General features: G+C 42.8%; 1 protein-coding gene across 2 annotated transcripts in view; it reads right to left on the bottom strand.

Annotated features, from left to right (window-relative positions):
• Positions 1-1,114: 1,114 nt before the first annotated feature.
• The window catches only part of eif2s2 (eukaryotic translation initiation factor 2 subunit beta), a 41,117-nt gene continuing 27,772 nt past the window's right edge, over positions 1,115-14,459 (bottom strand). Inside the window, exons 7-9 of one of the 2 annotated variants that reach the window (XM_033041731.1) lie at positions 14,236-14,292; positions 5,596-5,681; positions 1,115-4,647 (exon numbers count right to left, since the gene is read on the bottom strand). In XM_033041731.1, coding sequence (XP_032897622.1) covers positions 4,472-4,647; positions 5,596-5,681; positions 14,236-14,292 — 319 coding nt within the window. In that variant the 3' untranslated portion in view covers positions 1,115-4,471. The remainder of the gene's footprint in view (positions 4,648-5,595; positions 5,682-14,235; positions 14,293-14,459) is intronic. The other variant, XM_033041733.1, reaches the window with a different exon arrangement.

Genomic DNA, 14,459 nt, shown 5'->3' with positions numbered 1-14,459 from the left:
TTTGGAGGATTGCGTGTGGTTATGGTCAGATTACAACAAGATTGTGGATGTTTTGGAGAGAGTGCAGAACAGACTCACCAGGTTGCTGCCTTGATTATAGTTCATTATCTATAATTAGTGGTCAGACAAACTTGGCTTGTTTTCTCTGGCGCATCAGAGACTGAGGAGATGCCAGAAACAAGGGTATAGAAGTATGACAGGCATGGACAGGGTAGTCAGAACCTTTTCCCCCTCAGCGTAGAAAACAAACACTAGAGGGTATAGGTTCAAGGTAAGAGGGGTACAGTTTAAGGATCTGTGCAAGATTTTAAAATACATATACAATATAGGTGCCTGGAACACACCATCAGGAGAGGTGGCAAAAGCAGATGATGACAATGTTTAAAAGATATTTGGACAGACAGGAACAGAAAATGATGTGGGGTAAATACCATGTGCAGGCAGATGGGATTAGTTTGGCAACATGATCAGCACAAATATAATGGGCCTAATCGGCTGTTCATGTGCTGTACAATTCTGTATTCTATGACAGTAATAGAAGCTAACTTGATAGGCAAATTAATTCATCCATGGGTCTCTAAGCTTTCATTGCACAATACATTCCAGATGTTCCTTTGGTTAAATTTGCCCACGCTGACCAAATTGTCCCATTGACACTAGTCCCACCTACCTGCGTTTGGCACATATCCCTCTAACTCTGCCTGTCCTATCCATATACCTGTCTAAATGTTTCTTAAACGTTGTGATAGGACTTGCCTCAACTACCCCTCCGGCAGCTCATTCCATACACCACCCACAGTGTGAAAAAGTTATCCCTCAGGTTCCTATCAAATCTTTCCCTCCCCCCCCCCCCTCACCATAAACCTACGTCCTCTGGTTCTCAATTCCCCTACTCTGGGCAAGAGACTGTGCATCTACCCGATCTATTCCTCTCATGACTTTGTACATATATACCAAATAGTTTGAGGGGTCCCAATCCAAGTTGCATCCACAGGTATAGGGTGAAAGGACAGAGATCGAAGGAGGAGGCTAGTACTATCCGTTTCATTCAATACATGTTCCCCAGCACTTCTGGATAACACAACTCAAAAAAAAGCATGGCACACCAGCTGCATTAGAAGTCCACTCAATTTATTTTCAAATGCCTTGCACCGTTCTCCAAGGAAGTTCCTCTTAACTTGCATTACATAACCTTTGGGAATAAGGCGGCGGCTCTTTTATAACAATTGCACTTGCAGTTTGTTGTCCTAACAAAGTAAAATAGTTGCACAGCACCCAAAGTCATTTGGCGTTACTTCCAAGAGCTCAATATAAAAGAATTTAAAATGCATCCCTTCTATGTGTTTACATTAAAGTGGATGGTGACATAGCTACAATGTCAACTCTCAAGGTCTTGTCTTTCTCAATTCCAGAGGCACTTTGGGAGTTAGCCGATCAGGAAGGTTTACTGTAAGGTGCCTTGTACATCACCAACACATAGTTCAGTCTACTCAGACATGCATCAGGTAAATACAGAAAACATAAGTGGATACAACTTGTGCATATTCTTAATGAAGGTTGCCTAGTTATCATTATCTTTATTGCCATAGATATTAAGAGGAAGAATGCCCAAATGAAGAAAATGGTGGCAATAGCCAGAACTATTTTATTTTCCCCCAGAACTAGCTTATTTCTCCATCTCTCAACTTCCAGAGATGTTCATTTACACTACATAAGAAAACATTTCAAATAACTTGTGTTTATGGTTTTTTCACAGGCTTGGATTCAAATATTGCTTTAATTGGGAAGGTGACATATCAAATAGGCATTGTGCCAATGATATTGCCCATGGGAAATGCAATTCACATTCAAGGAATATGAATGGATTTTTCATTCTCCTCGTCCTCCTTTCCACCACATCTGGAGACGAAAGGAACACAAAAAAGTGTTGGAAGAACTCATCGGGGCTTGCAGCATCTGGGGAGGGAATGCACAGGTGACATTTCGGGCCGGGATCTTTCTTTAGATATACAGCACGGAAACGGGCCCTTCGGCCCACCAAGTCCATGCCAACCATCGATCACCCGCTCACACGAGGTTGATATTATCCCACTTTCTCATCCACTCTCTATACACATTAAGGGCAATTTACACAGGACCAATGAACCTACAAACCACACGTCTTTGGGATATGGGAGGAACTCAGAGCAACCCATGTAGTCACAAGGAGAACTTGCAAACTCCACACAGGCAGCACCCCAGGTCAGGATCGAACACAGGTCTCTGGGGTTGTGAGGCAACATCTCTATCAGCTGCACCACTGTGCCACCGCCCTTTTTCAGACTGAAGTATCCCGATCCAAAACATCTCCTGTCCATTCCCTTGCCAGATGCTGACTGACTTGCTGAGTTCCTTCAACATTTTGACATTTAATAATCTGTTGGTAAGCTGCAATGTTTCAGTATATTGTGACAATAATTATAGAGCATTGAAGCCAATCCTCACTTCACTCCGCAAATCTAAAAATTGTCGTTACCCAGCTCTGCTCCAGATAAACCACCTTCTGAAAAAATGATTTCAGGTTTGGTGAGTCTGTGGTATTTAACAAAAGTGGCAAATGTTTTCTGCGCACTTCATTTACACGCGATCCTTCATAAACCGCAACTCTATTCATCATCCGCTGCAAAATAAAGGCAAACTCCATCCTCCAAATGGGAACTTTGTAAGGTGAAAATGTAGTACGGGCAAATTTATTAGGACATGAAAATAATCCACAAAGGCAGAATCATTGTTGAGATCATGTTGCACAAAGCCCAATTTTGGTTAAATGAAGATTTTTACTAAGCCATCCCACCAATATTTACGTAACATTCTCTCCAAACATTATTAAAAACCTTCCTTCCAACAGTTAGAAATCCACTGGATTTAATAAAGGGAAGGGAAGAAAATGTGTTCACATTTTCACAGAACGGTACAGCCACATTGAGAAGGAAGATGCAGGCAGTTATGTATGGCAAGGGTTTTATAATGTTACACTGGTTTTTAACCCTTCGTTAGGGTCTCAAGAAGGGATCAGACCTGAAATGTCACCTATTCCTTTTCTCCAGAGATGCTGCCTGTCCTGTTGAGTAACTCCAACTTTGTGTCTATCATTGGTTTCGGAGACCTGTTTACCTATACTTAGTGAAATGTGAAAAAAATTAAAAATGCAGGAAACACTTTGCAGCTCATACATCAAATCTGCAGAGTAAAAACGCTGATGTTTCTACTCAAAGAAGCCTAGACCACTGTCTTTCCCTCCACAGATGCTACCTGACCCACTGAGTATTTTCAGCACGGTTTTCATTTTAAATTTCTAGCAATCTGCAATCTTTTTTCCTTTTCACTAGACGGAACATATTGAAGAGCGGTGAGACATGAGGAAGTGCAGATGCTGGTCTACAAAGTAGACAAAGTGATGGAGTAACTCAATGGGCCAGGCAGCATCTCTAGAGGATATGGATAGGCAACATTTCACGACAGAACCCTTCTTCAGACTGATTGTAGCAAGGGGGAGACAGCTGGAAGAGAATTTGGCTTCACTTGACTATGTTCTCCAGAGATGCTGCCAAACTCACAGCGTTGAAGAGCATAGAGGCATGAACACAACACTGTTAAGAGTTTTTAAATGGAGGGCAAACAGCACCAGAAGCCAAGGAGCATGGCTGTGTGAATGACTACTTTTATTACATCTTACTTGCATGTTTTCACCCGTTGGTGCAGAGCCATGAGGTAAATTCAGCTCACATGCCCTGTAGTACTTTTTGTTAAAAACCCTTCCCCAACCCGATCATTGGCTGAATATGGATAAACCTTCAGAACTGCTGTTAAATCAGCATCAATTAGGTTCCACAACACAGACCTCACCCTGGTATTTGAAAGGTTTGATTTCAATAAGATGCCGTAGTAAAACAAAAGTCAACAGTTTTATATAATTTGCAGGGAATTTGTTTAATAAATTTCCAAAACTCATTGAGCACAATTTGGTCAACACCCCTTCCTCACACAAACCCACCCCATCCCACCCACCACTCCTCTGTTTAAAAAAGTACAGCAGCCAGATACTGTGATAACTACCAGGGTGAGGTATATTCAACAATGAGGAACTATATACTCTTAAAATAATCGACAGTGGATCATTTCCGGACTTCAAGAAATGACGCTGACCTCCCCAGCAGCCTGGTGATCTCTCATGTAAACAGCAACCACATCTGTCGATGACACTGGTGACTGGACAGCTTATAAACAGAGCAGTGCAACAGGGAATGTCACAATGAACTCTGGGGCTTGGGACATCTCCATAGACTATTGCTCGCAATTCTCGCTTGCCTCCGCAGAGCTGTCGGCAACTCTTAAATTTTTTTGATGCACTTAAAACCCACCCCTTGTTTGGTTGAACAGTTCTATCACATCGATCCTCAGTTCCAATTCTCTCCAGTGGCCATGGTTTAGGCTAATGCGCTTTGGCACGGAGCTGAGCACGTTTCCCAGTGACGGCCTGGAAGCCGGTCTTGATGCTGGCCACGGAACAGCGTGAGTGACAGGTCTCGCACTGCAAGAAATACAGACGTGTGTCCTTCTGCAGGATGGTATCTGGCGACCGACAGGTGTGACAGGTAACGTACTCCTCTGTGAATCGGGGAAAAGGAGTCAACAAAAAAAACACATCAGTCATGCCAAAAGGTTTTGCAGAAACACACCCAATTACATTTTAATCCTTTACATATTGATTGAAAGATACAGAATGGAAACAGGCCTTTCTGCCCACTGGACCAGCACCACCCTTTCACACTAGAGAGCTGCACGGCAGTGGAGCTGGTAGCGCCACTGCCTCATAGCGCCGGAGATCCGGTTCGATCCCGACCACTGCTGCTATTTGAGTGGAGTTTGCATGTTCACCCTGCGCGGGTTGCCTCTCACATTCCAAAGACGTACAGGTTTGTAGTTTAATTGGCTGGTGAAGTGTGTAGGAAGGAACTGCAATGCTGGTTTATACCGAAGGTAGACACAAAATGCTGGAGCAACTCAGCGGGACAGGCAGCATTTCTGGATAGAAGGAATGGGTGATGCTTTGGGACGAGACCAGTCTGAAGAAGGGACTCGACCCGAAACTTCACCCATTCCTTCTATCCAAAGATGCTACCTGTCCCATTGAGTTACTCCAGCATTCTAGGACTGAGGTTACAGTTTCGGATTAAGAAATATGCAATTTAGGACGGAGGAGAAAGTTCTTCACTCAGACAGCAGTGATTCTTCAGGGTCAGTTATTGCGTTTGAAATAAGGTCAATAGATTACTGCCTTGCATGGATATCAAGGGAGATAGGGAGGCAGAAGGGACTGCAGAAACAGTGATCCGAAGCAAAATAAAATTGCTGGAGGAACTCAGCGGGTCAAAGAGCGTCTTTGGAAGAAAAGGGATGGTCAATATTTTGGCCAAGAACACTGAAGAGCGAGGTACAAGATGGCCATGATTTTGACAGAGCAGACTTTCCCCTGTCCCGTCACATGTTCTATATCAACGGCAGGTAACACCGATACTAGCAATCACTTAAATAATTATTATCCGCTATACTCACTGATGTATCTCCGTAACACATTTTCTATTTGTTTTTGCTGAAACCTTCCTTTGATTACGAGCTGGTTGTTGCCATCAATGGATCCACTGTTAGAAGAAAAACAATCCACAGGTCAAAATCAATATAGTTCAAAATCATCCCATTTAATGTCTCCAGATGAGCTGGCAGCACAATGCCTGTTACGTGGGCTCAAGCAGCAGCTGCAGTAAGTTAGCAAGGAGGTGAAGTCGCAGCCCATTGGTTTCTGGTGCCTGGATGGCAGTATGTGGAGAGAAACATTGATGGGACGCATCAACCGTTGATTATAACATGGGCCACGGAACCGGAGGGTGGGGGGGGTGGGGTGCAGCCCCTCCACTTTTTTGGCAAGACATGCTTCATAACCCAAAATTATCCAGCCCGCAGGCGTATTTTTCTCTTCTTTTGAGGAGAACATCCAGAATCTCAGAACAAGCGCACAGCGAGCTCGGCAAAACTCCGCTCTATGATCTTTGGGCAAAACCCGACCAACCCTGGCGGAAACCAACTATAACTGCCCCCCTCAATGGACAATCACAGCATGATTCACAGTCGACATATGGGGCAGTGAACGAAGCGCTGTGAATAATCGCCGAGCAGAAGGGAGGGAGGGTGGGCCTGTGGGGGGAGAGGGGGAGGGGGAGGGAGAGAGAGAGGGAGAGGGAGAGTCGGCCCCGAGAGGAAGGGAGGGGGGGGAGTTGGGGGATATATCCCCCCACTTTTTGAGTAGAGGGATGGCCTGTATTATCCCCCAATTTTTGGATGTCAGCAACAACAACAAATAATAATTGTGCCACCCTCCCCCCGCTTGGTCGCTCCGCTCCTTTACCAGGTAACCCCGAGGCCGGTGATCAGTGATCACTCAGCCCTCCCCCCCACTTTCAAAAAGGTTCCGTGGCCCCTGTATAACCACTGTACTTCACGCTGCATTGGCAAGGCCACCAGCATTATCAAGGACAAGTCTCACACCGGACATTCCCTTTTCTCCCCTCTCACAACAGGCAAGAAGTATTAAAACGCATACCCCCTGATGCAAGGATAGTTTCTTCCCAGATGTTATCAGGTGACTGAATAATATAATAAAGCTTTATTTCAGACACAGGTCCATATAACACATCATACAGTATAAGGAGATACAAAAATACATTAAAAATTGCATATTAGCCTATAAGATATACAAGCTATTGCACCAATGCCATCTTAGCCTAGAAGTGAATCTATAGCAGCTTTTCAGAGGGCTGACTAGGGCTTCAATTATGTGGTTCTCTGACTTGTCCAGGCGACACATAAAACTAAACATCAGCTGTCTTAAGAGTGCCTCACAGGTTGGCACTCTAGTGGACACAAAGAATTGACTGGCACTATGCCACCTAGGGACACGAAGCAGCAACCTCATTGCATCATTGTATGCTACCTTGAACCTCTGCATACTCTTTTTCTTATAGTTAGACCACAATTGAGCAGTATATAACGGTGTGATGTAGGTTCTGAACAGGGAACACTTCACAGAGTCAGAGCACATAGAAAACTTCCTTATAAGCATGTTAGCTTGAAAATAAATTTTACAGCGCTGTCAGTAGAGGTCTTTGTCATCCGTCCAGTCATCGGATATGACATGACCTAGGTATTTAATTTCCTCACACACAGCAAGAGGACTGTCTGACAAATAAAAGGTCGGAAAAGTTGATTTCCTGTCCTCAGCGCTTCTAACTATCATTATGCGGCTTTTCTTAGCGTTATACTTTATGTCATAATCAAGGCCATACTGAGAGCACACCTTCAACATTTGCTGCAGCCCAGCACTATATGGACAGAGCAGGACCAGGTCGTCTGCATACATAAGATGATTAACAATAGTGTTGCCCACAAGACAGCCAGTTTTTAACCTATTTAACTGATTTGATAATTCATCCATATAAACATTAAATAAAATAGGAGACAAAATTCCTCCTTGCCGCACTCCGTTACTAACACAGAATGGAGCAGATACAACATTGTCCCATTTAACCTGAAACGTTTGATGGGCATACCAAAACACTAAAATTCTCACTAAAAATTTAGGGGCACCTCTATCTAGCAATTTTACAAACAATTGTTCATGATTAATTCTATCAAATGCCTTGGACGCATCAATAAAACATAGGAATACAGATGAATTCAGGCTTGTGTACCTGAACGCAATCTCTTTAAGAGCATAGATACACAGGTCAGTTCCATGTTTTCTTTTGAAGCCAAACTGATTGTCAGTAGTAAGGACATACATTTCTAGCTTTGTTAACAGTATTCTCTCCAGTACTTTAGACAAGATACTGGCTAATGCAATAGGTCGATAATTGTCAATACTGTTGAGCTTACCAGCCTTGTCTTTAAGCACAGGCATTAACATTACAGACATAATAGCATTTGGCAGGACCCCATGAACCAGACAACCATTAAAGCACATGGAAAGCAAAGGGCAGAGCTTATAGCTGGCATATTTTAGATGTTCTGCAGTAATGCAGTCCATACCGCAGGCTTTGTTGTTATCCAACATGTTAATGGCATCATAGACATCTGCTGCCCTAACTATCATATCTGCAGAGAGATCAATATGTTCATGATTGATTCTAACTGGGTTACTTTTAACACAATTAAAAAGGTTACGGTAGTGCTCGCGCCAAATCTCAGCTATTTTTTCTGGGCTACTAACACCTTCAATGTCAGACGGTAGGGGTGTTTTATTGTTATTTATTACTTTGAATCATCCTATTGTGAGATACAAAATCAATCACAAACTCTTCAGAGACAAGGTCAAGAAACAAGTTTTCCTTTAGTACATTTCTGCGCAGAAAAGGGTGTCTCTCCTCTATCATCCTCTAGAGACACACAAAAATGGAGATGCTTCCTATCTTTTATACCTTTCTTCACTATGGTCACTACCTCATGTCTCCCCATTTAGCTTCGTCCAATCATAACATAAAGCCCACATTCCCACGAGAACGTCCAGGAACGTCTCGGAACATCTCCTGACGTCAAAGGCTTCTGCTGGAGTTTTTATCTGTTACTTCTTTATCTAGAAGTTCCCTCTGTTCTGTATATTGTTACTTTATTCTACCAGCAGTCTGGCTTCTGCTGACACCTTATTTCTTTTTAAGTTATATTTTTCAGAGTTCTAGTATAAATCAACCATCCCTATTAACCCTTCTCTCACACTATTACCAACTAGAGCGGACCTGAGCTACCATCTACCTCATTGGAGACCCTTGTACTACTTTTAATCGGACTTTACCTTGCAATAAAATGTATTTCCTTTATCCTGTATCTGTACACTGTGGACAGCTTGATGTAATCATGTATAGTCTTTCCGCTGACAGGACAGCACGCCACAAACAGCTTCTCACTGTGCCTCGGTATACGTGACAATAAACTAAACTGGTCAAAAGGAATTGGCAAAGGTTTCCAGGTGATTGTTCTCTAATACAAACATAAGAGTTAGTTCATTCTTCCTGTGACCGCATGGGTTTTCTCCTGGAGCTCTGGTTTTCTCCCACATTCAAAGACATACAGGTTTGTAGGTTAATTGGCTTTAATAAATTATCCCTAGTGTGGTGGATAGTGTTAGTGTATGGGGTGATCGCTGGTCGGCATGGGCTTGGTGGGCCGAAGGGCCTGTTTCCACGCTGTGGATCTACAATCTACAACAAAGTCTGCATTGTTACAACACGAGATTCTGCACTCTGGTATTTTTCCTCTTTGCACTACCTGTTGTGTATGGCTTGATTGTACTCGTGATTTGACTAGAGAGCACGCAAACAAAGCTTTTCTCTATCTCAGTACACATGACAACAAGCCAATCCCAATACTTTCAATAGAGCCTGCATTTATCAGACTTTAGAATAGGTGCCAATGTGCAGCATTGGGTTATAAACTGGACTATCTAATATTTTTGCTCATAGCCCTTCAATAGTTTTGGGGTTTTCCAGAGTGCTAATCTTTAAAGGCCTGGAATCATATAATTTAATGTCAAAAACAAACGCCAAAAGTCCCGTTCCCTTTCTCTTGACTTGCAACTAAACGCTTCTTGTGAAATTTTGAACTTAGCTAAAAGCAACTGTCCCTCCAGCCAGGCAAAGGAAGCTATAACCAGCCCGCTTAATCCCTCTTCACAAAATCAAGTGCCTTAATCACACAGAGAAAACATCAGCACTTGGAGTGAAACAAGATCCACAAAGAAAATGGATGACTATTTTATTTTAAACTGAAGCAAATGCAGTCACTGCTTAACCCTGAAGTCGGGTTGAGCAGAAACGCCATCCATTCCTTCTCTCCAGAGATGCTGCCTGTCCCGCTGAGTTACTCCAGCATTTTGTGTCTACCTTCGATTTTAACCAGAATCTGCAGTTCTTTCCTGCTGCTTAACCCTTGTTGCCCTGGGGCCATCTATTTGAAATATTTGCTTATTGTCTTGCATAATTCTCCCCAGCAATTTTCAGCTGTGCCTGCTTCCTCCATAATTTCAGACAACTCATTAGAATCCACTGCACAAAATAAATACAGCTCATATCTGTTGCATCTTGTGCCAGGAGGAACAAAGGAGGATCCGGCATGGGGGGACCGCCGTGAGGGAGGGGGAAGAATAATGGATGGCACAGCATGGGGGGGGGGGGGGGGGGGGGGGGGGGGGGGAAGAGAACAAAGGTGGTCCTGGCGCAGGATTCTTTGTAACTTTGTAAACACCCTTTATGTGGCAACTATTGCATACTTTGGGTGTGCAAGCAAAGAATTTCACTGTGACAATAAAGTATTCATTTAACTACTGGAAGTGTACATTTAAGTCATAATTTCACAAAAGCATCAACATTAAGTACCGTTAGTTTAATCTTTGATTAATGGAAGTTATTTTGGTTATTATTGGGTATGATTATTTCATAAAGACACCCAAGGGAATGACACATGGCCCTTTCTCAGGACAATTACTGATGAACTATGACCATGTCACATCAGCAGCACCCAAAATAATTTATATATTTAATAAGTTTTCAGCTGTGGCAAACTACAATCATCGCTGCCTGCACCTGGCCAGATATTACAGGGTCTGATCTTATTTTTTGTTAAAATCAGTCACTCAATTCTACTGCTTTTAGGATTCGGTCTAGCTGCTACCATCTGTATACATTTTAGAGAATTACAAAATTCACCAAGTTCTCATAGGTAATGGTCAAAAAATGGCTGGACAATTTATTGCTCCATCAAATTAATTCCTTTCATGCGCCCCAGGCTGGCAAAGAGGCATTCCACCTGTTTTCTGATCACCGCTATGAAGTTTAAAACCAGCTTTTTGGCAAGATTTGCATGCCTTTTTTGTTTTGTTTATGGTGCTGTCATGATGAAATGTAATGGATTGTATCAAGGTGCTAGAATGGACTGAGATGTTTACTCATAGTCAGCAGGCTCGAGGCAGTGTGAAGGTTCAGCAGAGTCTGGATGGTAGTAAGGAACACACTTGACTGTTCCGTGAAGTTAGATCACATGGGATCCAACAGAACACAACCCTGGCATGGTGGAAGGAGGAAGAGAGTAGTAGTAGAGGATAGACACAAAGTGCTGGAGTAACTCAGCAGCTCAGGTAGCATCTCTGGAGAAAAAGGATGGGTGAAGTTTCGGGTCAGGACCCTTCTTCAGAGTCGACGAGAACTTCTTCAAAGAAGGTACACCTTAAGGAGATTTTGCAGAGGAGCAGACAAAATGTGTAGAAACGAACTGCGGATGATGGTTTACACCGAAGATAGACACAAAGTACTGGAGTAACACAGTGGGTCAGGCAACATCTCCGGAGAAAAAAAGATGGGTGACGTTTAGGGTCGGGCCCCTTCTTCAGACTGCTTCAGTGATAGTAGAGGGTTGTTTTTCAGTCCGGAGGACTATGACCCGTGGAGTGCAGCAGGGAGCAATGCTGGGATTCCCCCCACCCTCCCTGTGGTTTGGTGTATATATTAAGGATTTGGATGAGAACATAGATGGCGTGATCAGCCAGTCTGATTTCCACAAAATATCAAATTAATACAAATACACTCTTGTTTTGGTTCCAACATCAACATTACACTTGCAAACACAAACATGCAGTTGAATTAGAAAACAATTGAACTGTGGAAGTTGATACAGCTTTGGGAAGGGCATTCACACAGCAAGTCTACCCCATGTTCCACACGAATGGCTTGTACTTTATTTATATTTCACCTGAAGAAAAATTACATCCAGCATTTGGAAATTATTGCCAGCAGAGACAAATTTAAGTGCCAGAGTAACTCAACGGGCCAGGCAACATCTCTGGAGAACAGGTTGACACGTCGAGTTACACCAGCAGTTTGGTCCTTTTTATTAACTAGCATCTGCAGTTCCCTGTGTCTCCACTGATTGGGACATTGCGTTCTCCAGACACCCAGATTTGATCTCAGTTTCTGGTCACATGCTGTCCATTACAGTCCTCGGTGATCTTTTAGCGGCGTTTGGTTTATTGATGACTGAAACTTGGGATATAATTTCACATTCCTACATTGATGCTGGATCTAAATCCTGGAACATTTCACTCCACAGCATCAATATGGACTGCATTACAAGGTAGGCCATCATCACCACTGCAAGAGCAAGTGAAAATGAGCAATAAATGCTGCCCTTTCCTAAATGCCACAAGTGAATGAATAAATTACCAAGTTTAACAGAGCTGCCTTTATATAATTAATGGATTTCTGCTTTCAGGAATGGAATGACTATAAAATTGAAGTTAAGCTTTGCTTTTAATCAAAGTTACAACCTCATAATATTTAAACCTTTTTACAAGGACCAATTATTACAAGTGTTCATAAAGGAAGTCACATCAATTTTTCCAGTTAGTTGAAGGGAACAATATCGCAAGTTATATTTGTATTTTTCCTGATTTTTTCTGATAAGGTGACAGATCATTTCTGATAATGTGACTGATTATCTTTCTCCCAGGTCAATATGCTTTTCCCAGCTATTAATCTGAAATCATGGACATCACGGATCAGAGACAAAAGAATCAACTGCAGAAGTCACTAATGACAAAGGGAAACAGCCATTTTGTATCAAAATTCCTTTTTTTAAATTGCAGCTCAAACTACCTCATAATAATTATCGTAAAATGTGGCAAAAAGAAAACGCGTCAAGTTAAATGCGAGATCCTAAAATGGCCGCAGATGCCGCCTGTTTTCTTTCAAAAAGTAAGTTGACAGTTCTGTTATCTCTGCAGATTGAGCCCAGTGTGTTGTGTTTGTGCCTCTTTAAACAAAGATGAGATACAAAACACCTTATCCATTCAAACAGCTGCACAGTGGCGCAGCAGTAGAGTTGCTGCCTCACAGTGCACAGACCAGGACTCAATCCCATCTGTATGGAATTCGTACGTTCTCCCTGTGGTTGGTTTTCTCCAGGTGCTCCGGTTTCCTCCCACATTCCAAATTGTCTCTAGTTTGTAGGATAGAACTAGTGTAAGGGATGATTGCTGGTCAGTGCGGACACGGTGGGCCAAAGGGCCTTTATCCACACTGTACCTCTAAACTAAGCTCGATTCCATTGGCAACTCATTTAATTTACAAAGGTTGTGGCAAAGTTGAAAGATGTCTGTCATCTTATTGAAAATTGGCTGATAAGACTTTAGAATCAGATCGATCCTAATGTACGCTTCAACACAGTATTTCAAATTGCCTCTCAAAACATTAAATAAATCTAGATTATGGATTATGCCGTTAGCAGTTTAAGTAATGGAACATAGTTTGTAGTTTTTCCACTGGATAACTTGTCAAAAAGTTAGCAACTGTGGTTAAGAGTTATGATTGTTACAAGTGGGCAGCTTCACCAAGTGACCCATGCTAAGCAGGGCAACAGCCACACATACAATCCCCAACTGTTCTGGCAGCGCAGCTTGTTTTATTTTCATTAGAGAAGGTATAGAGGGGAAAAACCTTGGATACACTGATAGTCAGTAACTGAGGTAATCAGCCTGTAACTGTGGGAATCATTCATTATAGCCTCATTCATTCCTTATAGCTGATAAGATCTCTATAGGTAGCCACATTTTTAGTACAGGTCCACCACCAATTTTCCAGTAACCGCTGGCCCGGCACCTCCTACAATCAAAATTATGAGAGCGCACTTGAAACCCCCTCGCCCTCCCCAGAAGTTCCCCCTAAAATGGGGTGCCTAGGCTGGGTGAGACGGCCGATCAGGATTTCCGCACCGATCGGCGAGTCGAATTTGCCCCTTGCGACCAGAACGCCGTCCTAGCGGAGCCGGCAGATCCATTCCCATTGTTGACTTCCGAGGCTGACTTTGCGGGTCGGTATCTAGGCCCCCCCGGCAGCCCAGGCGACCGTTCCCGTGCCGTTGGACTCCTCTCGGGTGTCGTGACCTCCGTTGGACTGGCAAAACGGGTAATCCAGAAAGGCTCTGGAACCAAGGATGCCATAAAATTGGTGGTGTACCGAGGAGCGCACTAACATAGAGCAAACCATAGAGCTAGAGTTTAAATATGGTTCTTCATTTTGTTTTAAACATTTCAATTAGTGAAGGGCTTCCTTATAGTTTTCCTATGGTTAATTAATTACATTTCTTAAGATTGCATCTTACCTTGTACCCAACTCAGCCAATAAAAATGCCAGAAGATGTTTAGGTTGACGATGCAGCCTGGAGGTAAGAGAACAAAAAGTGCCACGTTAGTTGTCAATTTATTTATACCTTAAAACAAGTTAATTTTACACACCCAAACGTTGTCAAGATAACAATATTTTATTAAGAGGGTATCAAATTCTTCTCACCTTACCAATAAAGCTGCAAGATCTATCGCAAGGATA

Source organism: Amblyraja radiata, chromosome 23, assembly GCF_010909765.2.
Source record: "Amblyraja radiata isolate CabotCenter1 chromosome 23, sAmbRad1.1.pri, whole genome shotgun sequence".
NCBI classification, from domain to species: Eukaryota; Metazoa; Chordata; class Chondrichthyes; order Rajiformes; family Rajidae; genus Amblyraja; species Amblyraja radiata.
This window is presented reverse-complemented; position numbering and strand designations above follow the sequence as displayed.